The sequence below is a fragment of the Columba livia genome, chromosome 4 (genome assembly GCF_036013475.1).
Source record: "Columba livia isolate bColLiv1 breed racing homer chromosome 4, bColLiv1.pat.W.v2, whole genome shotgun sequence".
NCBI classification, from domain to species: domain Eukaryota; kingdom Metazoa; phylum Chordata; class Aves; order Columbiformes; family Columbidae; genus Columba; species Columba livia.
This window is the reverse complement of record NC_088605.1, coordinates 7,719,843-7,740,045: the sequence shown is the minus strand read 5'-3', so window position 1 is coordinate 7,740,045 and position 20,203 is coordinate 7,719,843. Positions and strand designations below refer to the sequence as shown.

General features: G+C 37.2%; 1 protein-coding gene across 8 annotated transcripts in view; it reads right to left on the bottom strand.

Moving 5' to 3' along the window:
* Positions 1 to 219: 219 nt before the first annotated feature.
* The window catches only part of MAEA (macrophage erythroblast attacher, E3 ubiquitin ligase), a 51,530-nt gene continuing 31,546 nt past the window's right edge, over positions 220 to 20,203 (bottom strand). For 5 of the 8 annotated variants that reach the window (XM_065060330.1, XM_065060329.1, XM_065060326.1 and 2 more), the window contains 6 exons: positions 13,471 to 13,593; positions 10,461 to 10,537; positions 4,540 to 4,648; positions 2,754 to 2,887; positions 1,871 to 2,066; positions 220 to 1,463 (listed from right to left, as the gene is read on the bottom strand). In XM_065060330.1, the coding sequence (XP_064916402.1) occupies positions 1,368 to 1,463; positions 1,871 to 2,066; positions 2,754 to 2,887; positions 4,540 to 4,648; positions 10,461 to 10,537; positions 13,471 to 13,593 (735 nt within the window). In that variant the 3' untranslated portion in view covers positions 220 to 1,367. Of the gene's footprint in view, positions 1,464 to 1,870; positions 2,067 to 2,753; positions 2,888 to 4,539; positions 4,649 to 10,460; positions 10,538 to 12,499; positions 12,614 to 13,470; positions 13,594 to 20,203 lie in introns of all 8 variants that reach the window. The other 3 variants (XM_065060328.1, XM_065060331.1, XM_065060327.1) reach the window with 1 other exon arrangement.

The following is a 20,203-nucleotide window of genomic DNA, read 5'->3' as shown; positions in this document are numbered from 1 at the left end:
TTTGAAGCCTGAAGAACAACATTTATGGTTTTGATAAAGTGGGGTGTATGTGGTGGGGTTTTTTTGTTTGGTTTGTGTGTGTGTTGGTGCTTTTGTTTGTTTTCTCCTTTTTAAATCTTGCACAACACCAAAAAGCAGCACTTGGAACTTGCGCTCCTTTTAAGAGAGACCCCGAGAAGAGTTAATGCTTTTACACTTAAATACAAAGCAGCTTTCTAATTTTATATAATCAAGAAATGGAAAACAATTTTTATTAACATGTTTTACATTTACAATCTTTTATTAGCTAATCAACATCAACATGCAAAAATAAGCGCTAAATACAAACCTCTACAATATGGTTTTGTTTAAACTACAATGGTTTAATTCTTTTGAAAAGTCATAAGGATGTGTTGTGTAGTTGTTAAAATTGAACTATTAGTCTCAGTAATGAATACTATTTAGACCCTAAAATTATGTAATCATCCTGCAAGGCATCTTCAGAAACTTCGCCCAACACTTAAGAATACCAGCTCATTTTCATGTGAGTACATTCTCAAAGCAAGAAATAAGGCAGTAGCACTAATGATTTCATATTGAACCCTATGCACATAACTAATAACTTTAGAAGGACTTTAACACTATGGTAGACTGGAAAAAGAACATTTAAACAAGCATCGGATTTTGCCTGAAATGTTCTCGGTTCCTCTTGATACTTATGCAACCTCCTTAAAATATTTGGGTTTGGAAAAAGACTTCATACTCCTTCAAACCAGTCCCTAGTTGATCCTCCAGAGAAGCCAGTCTCGTGTCCAAGACATCAATATCTTCCCATGGAAATAAGTTACCCAACTGGCGTTCCAGATTACTTCCCAAGAGGATCATAAAGAAGGCAAAGAGGAGCTTAAAGGAGAACATATTGGTAGTACTGAAATCTTTGATAACAAAAGGGTCTTGGACAATTGTGAAAAAGAGGGAAGAAAAATGGATTTAATTTCAAATCAGTTGTAACTTTTCCCCCAGTGCAAGTATCCATCTTTAAAGAATGTTATCCTTTAGAAGATGAAAGTACTTTTGAGAAGAGTCCAATTGTTGACCTTACGTTACAAAACCTTAACAATCAAAATTTGTTTTCTTTTTTAATTCAAGTACAAACTTAAGTCATAATTCCTCTTTTTTGTTTTTCTTTTTTTCTCCTCTTTTAAAGAGTGTTTATTGTTGCTCATTGATCTTTGGTCGCAAGAAACAATAATGCCACCGACAGGTCTGATCCCCAGGGTGGCAGGTTTTGCTTCTTTGCCACACATTAAGGCCCCCCCCTTTTCCAGGGTATGCCAATATACACTGTGTCAAAATTCCAGCGGCACTTCATCGTGTGTTTGATGGACCTACATGATGTAGACTTTCTCAGCTTGTGAGAAGTTGAAGACTTCTTTGGTTCTTGGGCAAATTACTTTGTCATCTTGACGAATAGAAAGCAGAGACTGAAAAAGAGTGAAATCAAAAGGTGATAGTCCCAGTAATAACTTCAAGCATTATTTAATTGTTTAGCAAATAAACTTATTTTAATTAAAAAAATGATGTTATCGTCTGAGGTCAAAATATTTCTGCCCACTAAAGCTACTTATTTTACATTATCGCTCTCCAAAAGAAAAGGTTTGAATGCCATTTGATTTCATGTTATAAATTTATCTATTCAGACATTAGCTTCTTTAAAGACCAACTTAATCACGTAAGTATACTATGCTTCAAAAATTACTGCAAGAAGTTACTTCTCTTCTGTTAATATAGCAGATGCTTCTAGCCTTCTGAGTTTATAAAGCTCTTGTTTTAATACAGAAAGTTATTACCACTGATTTTTTAGACTTAAATCATTGATTTCAACACTTACATTGTATCCGTAGACATATCCATTTGGTAACATCATAGGAGGATTATTTTCGTTCATTACATCCCCCGAAATCTTGCAGACTAGTCGGGAGTTGGCACAATGTGCCATAGGCAGAGGCTGAGCCAGCTTGTTCAGGGATTTGCTACACACAGGGCAGTCTGGGTTTTTTGAGCTCCCATCCTCTTTATAACACTGTCTGTTGAACAGCGAGTTAAGGAACAACCCCCATAGAATGCAACAACAATTAGTTGACGACATACCTTGGAAAAAAAAATAGTAAACTGTGCAAATACAGCGTAGGTTTTCAAATGTACAGGATAATTAATTCACCTTTAATGTGCATATAAAAAAAATGAAGTGCTTGCTTTGTTTCGAGGAACGAGAGCGAGCAACAAGTGTCTGGCACCCTCTGCAGGTGACGTTTCTAATATAGAACACCCCAGGACCTCTAATACACCAGAGTGGGCAGCAAATCAAACTAAGTTTCAAAAGACGCAGGATATATCTGAATATTCACATAAAGACAGACACAGTAAATTTGTGTGTAAGCGCTTTAAAAAAAAATGATAATTCTGACGCAGCTCATTAACTTTTGTAGATATATTTATCAACTTATAATTGCCAAGATACCCAAGTATGCAAATGAAAAGCAGATTTCACCTTAACATTTTGGTTTGGACTTTTTTTTTAACCATAGCGCTGTTTATTATAGTCTCCCCTTAAATTAATAGAGAGACCAATTCATACTCCATTTAAACAACTCATGAGCAAAAATACTCACATGTAAAATTCCCTCTTTGAGCACTCTGAGAAACATCCATAGAACAAAAAAAAACCACAAAGCTTTTTTGCATTTGACAGTAGTATCTGCATTAAAGGATACGGTGTTTTTATAGCTGAAAGGCCTGCCTGGAGTGTTATAGTAAAAACAGAATTGTTTCCCAGCTGATGTAGTCTGTAGTTATCGTATCTAAACTGTTGGATCAGCATTCTCCATCGAGCAGGGTCCAAGAGATCCTGTTAAAAAACAACACAAGTTGTTTTCTAGCTAATTGTCCCCAGGGGGAAAAGCCTGGGAGTGGTACATTGTGCAAAATGCACCAGACTGAATCCAGCACAAAATAAAAGTACACATGCTATCGCACAGTATGTCCTTGTTTATAAAGTACCTTATAGTAGTACTTCACTAGAAATTCAATTTAAATCAAGTATTACTTCAAATAGCTGGCATAACAATGTTCAATCTCCCTCTGCCATCTTCCAAATGTTCTAATTAAGGTATGTAAAGCCTGATAAGGGTATTTCTCGTATTTAGTTTTTCAGAATGCTGGCCTACTTAGGAAGCAGTGTTAGTATTGTGGAATGTCTGCTCTCTGAACCATTAACATCCATAAGTCAGAAGCATCTTTAACCTCTAGTCAGGATAATTCTGCTGATAGTTCTTTGTAATATACCCTGTTTACAGAATTTTGTAAAAAGGTTTCAATTTGAGGAGCTGGCACAATCCCAGGCTAGAGAAAGCTTAGCTATGTATTTAAGGACAAAATTATATGTATTGTAATGCTTTGGGTTACCTAAAAAACAGGGAACAGGAGTTAGAAGTAGGGACTTTTTTTCATGGAAGCAAGAACTAAACCCACAGATCAAGGATATACTGAACCCTGAAAGTAATGCTGTCAAAGAGTCATGCAAGAAGTGAAGACATCTGGAAAATATACTTGTTATATTATATATAATGCAAAGACCCAATCCTTTCTTCTGCTAACATTCATTTCTGCCTATTTCTAACTACTAAACCAATGATAAGCTCTATCTTACACCCAGTCTGGTAATACATTTACCATTTATGCTTGTAATTCACATCAAATGTGGAATCCAAAACATGAGGATCCTTCTAGGACTCCAGGATTAGCAAAGAAATTCACATTAATTCTATGGGTTGTTGGTTTGGGTTTTTTTTTTGTTTGTTTTGTTAAACCATGGATTTCATCAATTGTTTAAAACCCATGTTTATACTGGCATTGCCACATATTGGCTTGGCATTTCACAGGATTTTTGCCTTAGCAGCTCAGCTCTTGTCTACCTTCTGCTTGCAATGCCAAGTTAAAAAGAAATGTGAATTAGCACATGACCGCAGAACAAACTCCAAATCTGTAGAAAGAGTAACCACCTATGAATTTTGCTTGAGTCAAATTTTGATGTAGATATTGCCTCCTTTCTTCATCCAAATCACGCAAGAGCAGTAATTGGAGAAATAGAATTAAGGACTGCTACTAGTGTACTAAGGGCACAGCCTGGTATGTTGAACACAACTCTCTCATTGCTTTGTTTTTTCCTGTTTCCTCATCTTCTGTCTCTTGCTGTCTATCTGCACATCACGCTGCCAGTCCCGCATATCTTTAGTGCTGGGTTTGTGGTAAGCCTGGCTCAGTGTGAATCTGTCTGTTGCTATTAAGATCTAGCTGCAACAATACAAACAGTACCTGGATTAATGTACAGGGAAGGACTGGTTATTAAAATCAAGGACTACTACAAAAGCGGATTTTAGAACATAAAATTAGAAAAGCATTTGATCTTCAGATTATCAACGCATTTTCCTGTAAGGACAAAGAACTGTAACGTGTATTTTATTATTCTGCTGCACCACTGAATTTCAAACATAACATTACCTTATAGGGGGAGATGTGAGTATCTGAAGGAAAGGCCAACATTCCCATTACTTGTCGAACCTCATCCAGCTGGCTTCCCTCAGCCTGGCTGAAATGCTTTCTTGCATGTCTGAAATACAAAATTTGTACGGTTATTAGATAGCTTTGGTCCCAAATCAAGTAAATTTATATAACTATGTAAGATTTCAGAGAAAACCTCTAGATTCTGCTCCCAACACATGAACTCCAAAAGGTGATACATTTAAAGGGCTTGAAAAAGTACAGCTTGCTAAATGTGAGTATAAGAATGACTTCAAGAATTAACAGTTTTAGACTGTAATTTCTCAGAAACCAGAGCATCTCACTGTAGTATGAAGTCTTACCTCCCATCTAGAACGACAGATCCATGATTATTAGAAGAAACGTCTCTGCTCACGCAAACTCAATGTATCACACTTACTCCTTTGGCACGCACTTGCAAGTGAGATAAAAGCAGTCTGATAATCGGCTATTCCAAACCATTAAACATCAAGAGAGTTCAAATATCCATCTTGTTTATACTGAATTTTGAGAGAATATTTACTTTTGCATAAGTGATTTTTTTGTGGTATAGCCAAGAAGGCAATACCACTGTCCATGCAGACTACAAGAAATCAGAGGGTAATGTAGTAGAAAACACTTTGTTAAGCATTAAGAGCAAATTTTTTGGCCAGGGACATAAAAAATTAAGTAGAACTTCAGTATAAGTTTAGTACTTTAATGCATACTGATTATGAGAGATACACAAGCCTGAAAACATACCCGATTACGAGGATATTCAGGAACTTTAAAACCTGTATGAAAGCCTCCTCTATCTAGTCTTCCCAAGCTCAGTTTTCAAGCTGGAGTTTGTGTGTGCAGGAAAACCCTCCGGGTTTTAAACTGGACGATTAGTTCAGCATTTCTGCTAAAAGCTCCTGTTTTCAGTGGTGCACATGTGCTGCATAGACTGGGCACAGAATCAGAACTGCACAGAATTTCTGGCATTGCGTAAGCGCAGAAAAGTCTTCCCTATACCATATCTTCTCCACAGTTTGTATTACGGGCAAGATACCAAGTGATTCTATGATTCTAATCACTGAAGTACTGTGGTGTTTGCTCTTTTTAACTTTCAAAGAGTCTTCTTAAAATCATGGGCTGGATTAAAATAAATCTATATACATATTGTTTTCTTCCAATTCTGTGTTTCACTAGCTGCATTTCGGTCCCCAACACCATGAGAACAGTCTCTTCTGCAGTGTTTCAGTGCTCCCGCTTCCTCTCCCACCCTCACCAGGAAGCAATGGAAGTTGTGTAGGACAGGCTGTTTCCACCCAACTTCCTATTTTGGGTGAGCAATTCAGGAATGTAAATATTGTTCCCCAGGTGATGACTATTATGAGAGCAGAAGTACAAAAGCCATGGCCCGAGAGAAGAGACAAGGCAGCCTGGATATACTGGAAGTTTAAATACGCGCTAGGCCAGAGCTGCAGATGAAAGCAACAGCTATTAATATAAAAAATCTTAGGCAAAGCAAAATATTCAGACCTACATGTTAAGCTAAATGACCGTGTGTGTGCATGTATGAGGAAGAAGAGAAAAAAACAACCTTAAAAGAACTGATCACTGTGCATTTGTGTCCTATGAGGTTAAAACAGAAGTGGTACTTGAGTTTTGTACCGGCCCTGATAGTATTGTGGTGATACTCCCCATGAGACCTTGAGAATTTGCTCTTCCAGAGAACATTTCAACTACATATCCCCCTTACTTATAGGAAAACCCTGAGCTGCAATAGTCAAACACTGGCCACACATTCTGTATGGGTTCAAGAGCAGCTAAAATTATAATAACACTTAGTGATTATATATCATGCATATATACAACAAAGTGTGTGCCAGCCATCCAAAGGAAGAGTGCTCAGCAACCCCACACTTCCATCATTTCCAAAGCACTGAACATGCTGGGATGTGGTGCCTGTTGTAGATTTGACCAGAAGGAATTAGGTTTTCTAACGTTTAAACGACCTCCTGTTCGTTTTCACCTCTGGTTTTCCCTTCCACCTGTGCCCCTCAAGAAACCAAGGAAGTTTCTGCCCGAAGGCGGCCCTGCCAGTGTCTGAGCTACAGGCTCCAAATGCCAACACGCAGAAATTAAAATGAAGCAAGACATCCTTTAAAAGGGAAACAAGTTTGTTCATTCATAGAACTCTGAAGTCTTTTTCAGACTGGGAAGCCAGAAACAGTGCAATGTGAGTACTCATGAATGCACAACACTTAAATAACAACTTATTTGCTCTCAGGCCATTATTCACCTCTTGCTTTTTCACTCAGCTATTTGCATCTCTTTGTGCAAGTGTTATGCTCTTTGAAGTATTTATTAACTTTATAATGCTTATTCACAATGTTTTTACCACCATTAGCCCACCGTAGACAGTGTAGCTAGAGCTGGGGGCTAGATTTATTTAAAACATTATTTCTCTAAATCATGACCACCGGACCGTCACTGAAACCACCAACTAAATCTCATAACAGATGAAAGTAATAGGTAGAAAATTTTGTTTTTCAAATCCCAGGGCGATTCTGTAAACTCCATGGGGACAAAGTCCATCCTCTTTTGTTTGAATAGCGTTCCTATAGCACACGCAGCTACAGCAGACTTGACAAATCCAAGAATGAAAGGATTTTTATGAAGACTTCAAGATTTACAGTTTACTGTCTGTTAAGAGTACATTGAAGTGAAATTAGTGAGAGCGCCCAAAATGTGAAATTAGTGTCATAAGTTAACATTATATCCATTGTTACTGTAATAGGTATGAGCTTTGCAAAAAAGCTGAAGAGACTGTGGGATACCAGGCAAAAACTTTGTGATGTACTTAAGCCTAAAAGAATTAAGCTTTGTATTCAAGAAATATTTTTTGTACATTCTTGAAACTTGCGCTTTCCAGACTACTCTGATAAGCTACCTTAGAGGAAGGCCCGTTTGCACTTCTAAAAAGCTATGGAAATTCAGACACTTATTAAAGAAGATGTATAATTTTAAAGCTCACATCAATTTTAACCTACAAGCAACACGTCACTTTCGAGGTTCTCAGCGGGCAGTACGCAAATCTTTCCAACTTATTTAAACACCAGCTGCGTTTCAACAAAATGTCAGTTCTCTGAGTTCCACTGGTACAGGAAGCTACTTGGTAAACAGCCGCTTTCTTTGCTTTTTAATGGATGCCTGACCTATTTATTGCACCACGGACACAATACTGAAAGAATCCTGCTGCAGGCACTTCACAGAAGCATGCTAATAAAAACACAAGTTGCAATAGATCGCTAGAAACAATGAGATTTATGCTACACCTTCCCAAAATATATTCCTTTATTCATGCTGTATTTATTTTGAAGCAAAGTAGAATGAAATGGTAAAAACTAAGATTTTAAAACCAGGTTATTTAAGGAAAGCATTGAGACGTTGAACTCTGAATGTACAAAATTATCAAAACTCACTCTGTTTAAAAGAGGTGAATGAAGGAGGACTTCTGTAGCTCCTTTTCATTTTACAAGAAGTTAGGAAGTTAAAACAGCATTGTTATGACTGGCAAGTTATTATTGCTGAGTATAAAATATGTGTCAGCCCTGAATTTCAATAGGTATATGGAATACACACACTTCACCCCTACCCTGCAATATGGATGCCTATTTGCCTGTTAATGTTATTTTATATATAACATATATCCATGTAGATAGGAGCTGTGAGCTTTAAACCTCAGAGGCTATAATACAAGTCATTCCACATCAAGAGTGCTGGGTCCCCTTGAGGGTTGACAACTTCCAAGCTTTACCAGTTCTAATGTGGAAAAGGCATCGGAGGGAAACAAACATCCAGTAACAACAATAAAATACAGAATGCCCTTATCTACTTTGTCCCAGTTGTCAGCCTGTCCCTTTATTCAGCTCTATGCCTGCCCTGTGGTTTCCAAGCTACGTAAGGAAGCTGCAGCTCAAAGAAAATAGTTCTCAGAGCAAGGACTACTCATTGTTAAGATGCATGACTGCACATTTGGCAAAGCAGCAATGTTAGAATAAAACTAAAAGCACAAAGACACAGTATTTGTTGGATATAAAGAGCACCATGGGCCTCAGAAGACAGACGTTGTTGAGTGTCTTTCATCCTTTTCATAACCTCCTGACAATTCCTTAGGATCTGAGAACTCTATCAAAGGGTAGGTGCACATATCTAAATGCTAACATGTAGGTCTGTGGTTTGTTTTTAATAATTAGCATTATCTGGAGTTTATCACACTGCAAATTCACATTGGCTGGGACCAAACCAACAGTGATTTAGGCACAAGCAGAGCAAAGTAGGAAAGATATGACTTAGCTCAAAGCAAGCAACACCTTTGAATGAAATTAGAACTAACAGCTGGAAATAGCCCTAAAACTTAAGGTGAGCAATTCTGGGGGGTGGTGTTGGTATTAGACTGGCCTCTTCACATACTTGCATTATCTTTTCCTTTACTTTTGTTTTTAAACAACTAGCTCTTTTTCACCCATTCTATTCAAGAAAAGTTATGTGGTTTGTCCTGCAGAAGATTTTCTACATCTAAAACTCAGGAATGCACTAGAACGCTTTCAGTCTGTGCTTACGTGTTAATACTTCGTATGTTTTCTATAGCTCTGTGCTCCTCTGACCAAAAAGGAGCCTTGTCACAAAACAAGCCTCCTGCTGCTTTCGATTTCTGGAGCACCTACTATGGTTTTAAATGCAATAAGACTTGCAGCTTCCTGAACATAAAACTTGTCAGAAATGTTAAGTGGCAATTGTGTTAGCAGAATGTATGAGCAAAGCTTCAAGTCTGGCCATAAAACTTGTAATCCCTCCTTATGGTTAAATATTCTTACAAAACAACCTGCTGCAAGTTCCTCTCTCCCTTGTGTATGTGGGAGCTCCTGCAGCCCTGCCACCTGCATCATACTCTGTGGTGCTGGCAAGATTGCTGCTTATCACAATTATCAACACGTTTTACAGTCCCAGTATCAAAATTCCACTCATTTTAGCAGAACTGGTTTCCTGTATTATCCAGGAACACTATTCCAACACCTGAAATCAGGACCACTAAGAAAAGCATAAACTGCTTCAGGCACTGATGCTATTAATGCAAGTATCACCAGAGAGACTGTCCTGTGGTCGAGGCCAGGCAGTGACCAGGTCTGAGTCCAGTTACCCGTTCACACCACTCTGGGCAGCGTTACCTTCTCCTCAAAGCAGTCCCAACTGAACCAGTTCAAAAGAGGTGAAACTGGATATTGGGTTGGTTTCTTCACTTGGGGACAGAGAAAGGGAGCAGGGGTAACATAGTATAGCTTGTTATTCTCACATACATGACAATACAGAACACCAAATTATTCAGCGAGTACAAAAGATGAACCAGCTTAAAGCATAACTTGTAGAAAAAACTACAATGAAGACAGTACAACAGAAGAGATTCAGCCAAAATTGAAATGTTAAGCTTTATATGGGTGTTTCATTAACCTTTTAGCATTTCCTGTGGTTAAAACTGCAGTGAGTTCCTATGAGAAGCTACTGTACCTCTTGAAAATTACCTAAGTGTAAATATGCTCATTTCATCGTGGCCACTAGAAAACACAATTGTTTTATAAGACAGATTAGTTTTCTAAACCTTGATTTTGAAAAATAAGAAGATGCAGAGTTTCAGCAACAACACTAAATAATAATAAAAGGTACATCTGTGGAATGACAACTTGCTTTTAAGCAATAATTCAACTCCCATTTAATACTAAAGACTGGTCACAATAATAACAAGATCCTTCACAGCAGTGGGGCATCTGGGTGTGGCAATAATAGCCACACGTTTTTAATTAAGCATAATAGCATCTCGTTAAGAAAACTGTTTGGTAAGCATCCTAATTTCATACCTCACAGCGTCCAGTCTCTTGTTCTGTCGAATGAGTTCAATGAACTCCTGAATCCTTAGGCTGAACTCCAGACAGCTCTGAGATTAAAGACAAGACAGGGTCTTAGATGGTGCCAAAACTGCACTGCACAGTATGTTAATCACTACATGGGCACAACAAAAAAGAAAGTGTTAATAACATGCAACCTTGTTTGCTTGCTTTTAGGCATTCATGCAACAAAAGTTGAAATGCTGACTTTATGGACAAGACACCAGCACAGAATTCCCTAAAAGCAAACAAAACCTCCTCCTCTTGCTTCCTTCAAAACTTCGGTATTTAGCACAGACGAATATTTTCTTAATGACTGAAAACATTGTTACCTGAGATGCAAGTGAGAGTAAGAGGTGGTTTCTTTGTACTTTAACAATTCAAAGTAGTAGATTCAAAAGAAGTTTGGGGCTATGTGATACTTTAGAGATGATAGGTCTACCCAGAAGACTGCAAGGAAGAAACACATCTCGATTTTGAAAGTCCCCCAATATTAACAAAAAAGAGCACAGCGTTTAAATTGCTGCAATCCCCTCCCTCCCTTTTTTCAAACCTCTAGCCCACTCTTCTTGTCAAACATCTAAAAAGCCATGCTGGAAACAAGTCTCAAACAAGAAAACCAAGTGGCATTTACCTGTTTTTGGTAAAAGGTAAAATTTGAAGCCTAATGAAGTTGACAGTGTCCCTTTAAATCAAATTCCATCACCAGTTCACAAAAATCTATAAAAAAAACTTTGAATATGTGGAATTAAAAAGATTCTCCCCGATAAAAGAATCAGTCACTATGCTTCTTTATAGGGACACAGTCAACTCTTTTATTACCTTCAGAAAACAAAGAGAACCCCAAGTCCTCTGAATTTTGAAAAGAAACATATTCCTCGAGTTATCCTGCTCCATTAGGCTTTTCTTTTCTTTTCTTCCCCCATGTTCTAGTGAACAGTTGCCTTTTGTTTATTGTCCATCAGCTCAGTAATATCAAAATTCCTTAGTGACTTCAGTAGGAATTTGAGCAACTCCAACTTTGTATCAGTTAACCACCTGGGGTGACTAACGCACGCATCGCAACAAGAGCTTATTTTAAGATTTGAAATGTAAGCCATTGAACACAAAAATGATGCATTCTGTCATCTGTTAAAATACACTTAAGGAATAGAAAATCATTTCTTTTCTAACCATGGGTTTTTCTGTACTCAAATGTATGTTTAGCAGAGAATAAAGATTTATTCTATACTTCATCTGAAATTTTCAAGTATTTTAAAATACCCTGTTATTCAAATCTACGCAACTCCCCCATTTAGAATTTTAGCTAAGTTTGTTTCTATTAAAAAACTGATCAAGCTTTTTAATTGTTAACAATCCTATGGCTTAGAACTTGGTTGAAGTGTTTCAACAGCAAAAAAACCCACATCCCAAGACAACCTTCAGAGTTTGTGTTTTGTTTTTCTGAATCTTCAGGCAAACTGCAAGCCAGTGCCTGTGTATGTATGTTCTGCAGACACGTGTAACCAGAAGAAAAGAGTCCCCCGCACATTTCACCTTTGTCCACCTTCAAACAATTCCACAGCAGCTATTCACAAGAGTTGAGCTCGTTCACATCCCTAAAGACTATAGACCTGCGTGCTTTCCCAGGCCAAAACGCAGTTTAATTTGTAGATAAAGCTTGCATTAAGATGGTGGCTGGGATTTCAGAACATTTTCATTGCTAAGCAACCAGAAAGAAAAGAAATGTTTGTGTTTCAAAAAGAAGCATAGTGATTTCTCTTCTTCCAACTCTGATCTCACACAGTCTCAGACATTTTTTTTTAAGTAGGGCTTGCAGAAATAGATTTTTTTTTTAAAATTGTTTTCCAAAAGGAAGGATGGGGAAGACTTTTTCCTGATTTGTTTGTTGAAGATCGGTGATGAAAAAGCAGCACGTTCAGATTTTATTTCTTATATTACTTAACATATTAAGATTATACAAAGGGAATTTTTTTTTTTAGCAGTATAATTATGCAATAGCGTTTACATACCAATTCTGGTTTTCCTTTAATGGTTTCCATAACAAGATCATCATTTTCTTTAGAGTAATCACTGTCCGATTTACTTTTGTGTCCCATCTTCGGTTCATTCTCATTTGGGCGTCCCTGAGTGACAGAGAACGTCACTCTTGGCTTATCAGTAAGTGCACGCAAACATTTTTGGTTAAAGAAAGCACTTAGTTTAAAAAATAAGATACAGACACTTGGAGGGAGGCAGGGAATTTGGTTAATATCAGTTAAAACCAGATTTCTGCAAGCCCTATAAAAGATTACAGCATGGTTTGAAATGCAGAATTTAAGAGACAAGGAAATTTAAACCAACTTGAAAGAAATAAGTATCTACTGTGTTTGGGTCATGGTATTCAATGGCTAGAAAAAGACTTAGGGTGTTTATTTCTTGATTAGATTTGGTTTTTATAACAGTAGTTTCTCATAGAAAGCTGGTTCTTTACTCAAGTTTTATTTTCTTATCTATAACACTTAAATGCTAAGGAAAAATCTGTATGAAATTTCTCTCAAGTGTTAAACCTGAGGACATAGTTTATCAATTAATCTCGCTCTTAAGATACCTTCATATATAAACTGACCTATACTCTCAGTAGGATGCAAGGAGTTATAAATCTAAGTTCACACGCAGCAAGACTCTATATACTTCTGCATTTAGATGTTTGTAAATCACACTAAAAGCAACTGAATACTATTATTTTATTTGAGCAAAATCTGTTGAGACAAGACTTGCATCCATAAGAATACCTATCACTCAGTTTCAGGTTTGGCATTTGCATGAGCTCATTTAGTTCCAGCTACCTGTGTTGTCTTAAAAGAAGAGTTTTGTACTTACTGTCCTGAATTTTATATAAAGCCTCATTCAAGACCTATAATTTAAATGAAATTGACCACATCAAATATCCAAGTAATTTAGAAAAATCACGGTTTAAGCAAAACTCATTAAATTTTCATACCTTCATTTTTCTCAGCCTGGATTTGTTATCATGACACCAGGCCAAGCAAGTCATAGTCTCTTGTCTTTCCAATGACTCTTCCACTTCTTTAGCAGTCAAAAACATCTCGATATTTACCAAGTCCTTCAAAAAGAAAAAGGAAAGCAGGTCTTGTTTAATTGTACTGACACTTTAACAGAAATCCACTCTTTGACAGAACCAGAATGCAGAGGGCAAAAAAAGGCTTTGTTTTAGAGACCTTTCTTTTTTAGGATAACACATTACATAAAGATATGACAGCATATTTTAAAGACTGCGCTTCCATGCACTGAGATATTCTGATAGTGACATAGTGACAATATTTTCCTGACCCTACTTATACAGCAGAACTAGAAAAAAAGAAAGAGAGTAAAGATGAAGCCCAAGAGCTCTGCACAGAAAGTAGATCCCGTGATCACTTCAGTGCAGTTCACACTTGCAGGAGCACTTGGTTTCCTTAAAGCTTGGCCGACTACGTCAACCGGACCACGACAATGCCATAACATTTGCTAAAGTGAGTAAGAGCAACATAAGAGGAGAATCTCAATCTACTTTACCCAGCCATGGACAACTATAGAGTTCTAAGCAAAGTCCTACAATGGTCAGAGGTCTCCAATTTATTTTCTCTCATTTGGTTAATACTCTAAGCTCCAGACCTTCAATTTGGTATAATAGTTCTATATAAAAACATCTGACACTGAGGCAGTAAAACAAAGTTACTGTATTAAAAGCAGTCAGGCAATGGGTGGGCCACAAGATTCCTCCAGTGCTTATCACAACCAGATATACCTGTAATAGGCCTGTGGTAATTCATAATTACCAGCAGCTTTACACATTCAAAGCAATCGAGACAAATGAGACAGAACACAGCTTAAGATCTAGTAAAGTATCAAAGAGTTCATTTTTTTCCTTATATTTCTGCTGAAAAAGAAAAAAAAGAGACAACTTGGGTAGATGTTTCCAAACAATACCAACTGGATCCATTTGGAATTTGCATCGCCAGAAGTTATTTTGGACCTACAGAAATATGTCACGCTATGACAGTTCATACTTTGCTGACAAAAATACACCATGGGAAACCATAATTCAATAGGCAAACAGAAAGCCAGTATTGAAGTATTTCTTTAATATGCACTCTAACATTGAAGAATTCTATGTAGACTTCACAGCAAAATGCTGAAAAGTACACAACTGTAATGCTGAATATCACAAATATTACAGCAGCTCCAGTGAACACAACAGCTCTGAGAAATAGATAGCATTTTCAGCTGTTAGAACAGCTGAAGATACTTAGTCTTAGAATTTATACCTCCCTGAGACAAAGATAAAAAAATAGAAGTAGCACGAGGCATATCACATTCACATCTTGCATTTCATCAGCCAATTTTGCCTTATAAACTCAAGTCTGACACTATTGGAGAAATGGACCAGATCATGTTAGGTGTGTCAGAACGGTGATCTACAAAAATGGAAACAGGCCACTTGTGTTTCTAAAGTGCAGCACAAGCTGCAGCTTTTACTAAAGCTTGCTTTCTTATGACTTGAACGTGGGTTTAAAAACAAAACAGTAAAGAGAGTTGACATGCAACTACATTTTATAGATTGTACTTAAATTTGAGAAGAAACTTCTTCTCAGTGAGGGTGACAGACCCTGGCCCAGGCTGCCCAGGGAGGTTGTGGAGTCTCCTTCTCTGCAGACATTCAAACCCGCCTGGACACCTTCCTGTGTAACCTCATCTGGGTGTTCCTGCTCCATGGGGGGATTGCACTGGATGAGCTTTCCAGGTCCCTTCCAATCCCTGACATTCCGTGATCCAAAGGATAAAGGGCATCATGCAGCCCTAGTGTTACTAAATCCAGGTACATCATATTGAACCAAAGCAGTTACAAGTTTATAGAATGACATTAAGATCAGACTTGTACTGATTCCTCTCATTCCCTTAAAGATTAAAAAAAATAGTCTCTTTTATCAACATGTTGGCAAATGGACTGAAAGAATGCCAACCTATTCCACGAAAGGAATGTATTTATTTAAGTTTTCCTCCAAGAACACAGGAGTAATCTGCCCTTCTGGTAGTCTGCAGTTTTTCCACTTGAGAATATAACCAGAACAAAAAAGAACTGGGTCACCTCCCTGGGCATGATAAGGCGACCACAAAACAACCTCTTGTCCATGTAACTCATCTGTATAAGTAATTTGACATGTAATACAACCATATTCATTATCTTGCTTGTGTATTTTTCCACATAGCTGCTGAATGGAAAGACAATTCAATTCCAGTTAAAAATAATAACATCTCCATAAATCTCCTCAAGCTTATTTGAGCTATGTGTCCTCTTAATGAAAAGCATTTGCTTTTACACCAAATTAAAACAAAAGCATTTCCTCCTACATCAAAAAAGGACTAGATATGCTATGCAGACAACAAATCATTGGTTTAATCTCATTTGTTAGCTTTTTAGCACTTAAGCTTCATCACAGAAAAAAATTACTTTATAAAAGAAGAAAAAGGGCAGCATTTGTTTTAAGTCAATGAGTTGCTGAGAGAATCCCAACTAAATGCATTTATTTATCCATCAGGTGTTAGCACAGCAACCCTCAAACATGAGCAAAAAGATTGTAGTTGCTGCAGAGGCAGACAAAACTCAAATAAAGACAGAATTCCTACATTCCTTTTTCAAGTTTAAAATAAAAAGGTTCTATTTGGCACAGAAATGCTAATTAGATTTGTGGTTACCAAAAGAAGTCAAAGCTCAGCAGTCGTCTCTATTAAATAGACGGTATGTATCCAGAAAACAGAGGAGAACATTTTTAATTAAAAGAGTTTCTTTCAGAACTAATGGTCACATTTAAATTGCACCAATAAATAGGATTTTCTTCTCTGCTGGCTAGATAGAAAATAAGGGAACAATATTAGAAAAAGCATTAAGAAATCCATTTGTAGGGAAAGAAATAGCTTTTGCATTTGACAAAAAGTAGTCGGAAGTCTTAATCATGCAGATTGATAGAAGAAAAATACTAAGCTACAATTAAGCAATGAGTCTTAAACCCAGACATGCTCCTGTCATCTGAGTTTTATTAATCTGATCATGCTTTCCCATCTTCCTTTTTTGGTGCTGCCTACTCCTGATGCTTCTCCACACTCTATTTCAATAGCCAGGGCTAATGAAATCAAAGAAAGGAGTATCAGGGGATTATTTGGCTTTACCAAAACGATCACAGCTCTTCTACACAGGCCAGTACTGGAAAACGATTCGTCTGCCACACCTTGTACAGATGGGAACCAGAGAACAGTCCTGGCAGCTGTGACAAGTATCTCCCATTCGAGTCAGAAACCCCAATCCTGAAGAGCTTTCCGAAGTTATTCTGCATTTCAGAGCTGCACAGGCTGCAGACCACACAGAAACATTGTCTTTCTCAGTTCCCAAAACAGCATTCAGATTTAATATGCTATTACGAAAAGAGCCTCTTATGCAATTTGTTTACATATAAAAGTGAGTGAATGTAAATAAGCAATTTTATTGCCACCAGCTTTTGCAGGTGGAGGAAAAGCTGAAGCAAGAAATCTGTTGCTGCACACTCCCTCTCCATTCAGCATCACAGTAAACATTTTCTGACTTGTATATAAATTAAAAAGCAATTCTGAAATCCTTAATTACCATCTTCTGCAATACTGAAGTCTTCCTTCATTGCACAATTTCAGTTTTCGCATTGTAAAAGCGATTGCAATACTTTACTTCCAGTACTGCAGCAGTATAGGAGAACGCTGCACCGCACACAGATTATTTCAGAATTGTTATCAAACTGAAACTCAGCACAGATGTCCTGGCCTCCTGTGCATTGCCATGACAATTCTGCCTGAATTACCTTGCCTTAACTTGCTGACAAATGCAGAATACCTGATGATGGGTAGGAAGACTGATTAACATCAGGCTTCTACAATTGTACTGAAAACCAGTTTCAAATGGCTCAAGGATGAGAACTCTGTCCTTAAGTATTACTGACAATTATCTAAACTCTAAAGAGGGGGAACACAGCATAAGGATTTTTCTTCCTTCTAGTACAAGCAAGGATTTTATAATTTCTTGGACTAAGGTGAACTAACTGTCCCATCCACCCAACAGTCACTAACAAGGTATCAGAAGGGCACCTATTTAAAAGCACTGGATGAACTTTACCACAAAAGGACTATCTAATTCCATTGCAACAGTTCAAACTTCAGAGAAAAACATTTATAGAGAAAACTGCACATGAAGGCTGAAAACACTTAAGAGAAATCAGAGGGACTTACCTAAGCAAAGAATACATTTATTCATCACCCTGTGCTCTGCCTGATTTATGGCTATATATATGTATATATACCTAGATGGCTTTTAAAATATCACTGCCACTTTTAAAGCTGCAGGTGGCTCCAGGGAGGGAGGTTACCAACCCTATGATTCTGCACAGAACTCCACTTATTAAGGTATAAAACACTATGAAGAATAAGGGTTCCTTTATGATGATTATTAGTATGCATATACTACTGGCCAACATAAAAGCTACATCCCCGCATGGCATTTCCATTTTCTGAGGCAGGTTCTTAGTAAGAACATTTCAAACACGTATATGCACGGCCCCTCCTTGGAACAGCTTTGGGACTCTCTGGTCAGTGTGAACAGGAGCTGACAGGGGTCAGATTCCCATTCTTTGACTAGTTATTTAAATACCAGAGTCAATGCTGGAGAGATCCGCTGCAGGTTTTCTCCACAGAGCAGGCAACTCAGAATTAAGGCTCATACCAGCTATAGGACAAACCTGCATCAAGCCAGGCTCTCCGAGTTCTAGAAATCACAGAAAAACAGCTTTGTAATGAACAATACTGCTTGAAACACTAGTTTCAGGCATCAAAACCAAGAGGAAAGTGAAAACAGGCCCCAAATTTCATGAATTTATAGGGTTGTGCTACAGAAAGGAAGAAAAAGTGATTCACAAAAATATAGTGAAGGTTACACGAAGAATAATACCTGTGAAATAATGGGACATACAAAAGCAGTAGGGCATTTTTTTTTCTAACTGGTGAATATTTGAGCTTCACATTAATTTGAAATTAAACACATCTATGTCTATTACAAAGCTGTGAACCAAGTGAGAATCTGGCAATCATAAATTAAAGGATGTCCACAATTCAATGTAAGATTAAAGCCTGTAACTTTAAGGTCCTGCAAAGTTAAGAGAATTCAGTAGTGAATTGGAAAAAAAACAGTTCCACATATTTACAGTAACTAAGTAAATACAAAAAAAGCAGATTCTTGCTAAAAATAATGTATGCCTGTGAATGAAACTTGTTTGCCTTTCTTCTTTGGTAGTTGTGCAACTACTGATAATATACTCAAGCATTTGCACAGAATTGCTTTATTCCAAAAGACCCCAAGCAAACTTCATCCACTTCAGTACAGACTAAGTGCATCCAAACAGCCAATGTAAGGTATCAAAGTGCAACAGCAGCAGCTCCAGCCCAGAGTTCTGTGAGTTTTGTTTTAGCCACATACTAGAAGTGAGCTCTTCAAACACGCCAATTTCAGTGTCCCTAGATGCCTTCAGAAAGCTCTGACCTTCTGTTTAGACATCAGCACCTATGCAGAAATCTCTAAACTTTCTTTTTTTAAATGAAAAATCTTTACATTGTAACTACACATCAAGCAAATTTCATTTTTTTGACTTAAATTACAAGCATTCATTGGTTCCAGTCATAACTACAGGACAGCAATATGGAGATTAATATGAGAGGTAGAGTTCGTTTCACAGGTGGTGAAAATCCCAACTTCACTACAAATCCTTATTAAAGAGTCAGTAATTATTTTATCTGTTTAAAATGTAAGACAACATTTTGATCAATCCATTCCCAAATGTAAACCCTGAACTCTTCAATATACAGTTTCAGATATAGGTGTGTGGCTTTTTAAATTCGCTCACACATTTCAGTACCAAATATCACAAAACAGCAACTTTGATCCTATGTCAAAAAATGGCTTAAAAAAGAACAAGAGTTATCTTTTCCATAGTAGCAATAAAGCTTTTGCTCAAGATTTCTGTAGTGTTCATATGAGGGTTTTAACTTATGTAGCAGATTTTAATATTTGGAGCAGTCAGGTTAATAGTCACTTCTCTCCATTGGTCTCCACTCCGCATACAAGCTGAAGTATTTATTTTATGATGACATGTCCAGCCACAAGTCTGGAAAGCAGTGAGAAGGAATGCGTGATAAAATCCCTTATAGTTCACATAAACATTTATGTATTAAAATAAAAACCAGAATATTTCACATATGAAATGTGGATCTTTAACAAGGCTCAAACGCAAATAGAAATGATTAAAGCAATGCTTGATATTTCCAAATCCCCCATGAGCTATCCTCGAAACAAGATAATTAATGAAAAGTTAGTCTGAAGACAGGATTAAAAAAAGGATATTTGATTCACATGAAAACAAAAGGTAGCATTTTGCACACAAGAAAGCTTCCTTAGAGGAAAAAAACAACAGCCCCAAAATAGGCTATTTGTTGTAAAAAAACAGGTGATTCATAATATCATAAGATGCTGTTTATGTATTTTCTGAACATGCAAATGGTTTATTTTTAATTGCTTACTAGCATCAATATGGAATTGAAAATAGGCCAGTATGCCTCAAGCTATCAGTGGATTGTTGCCAAATGTATGTCCCGATGACAGTTTT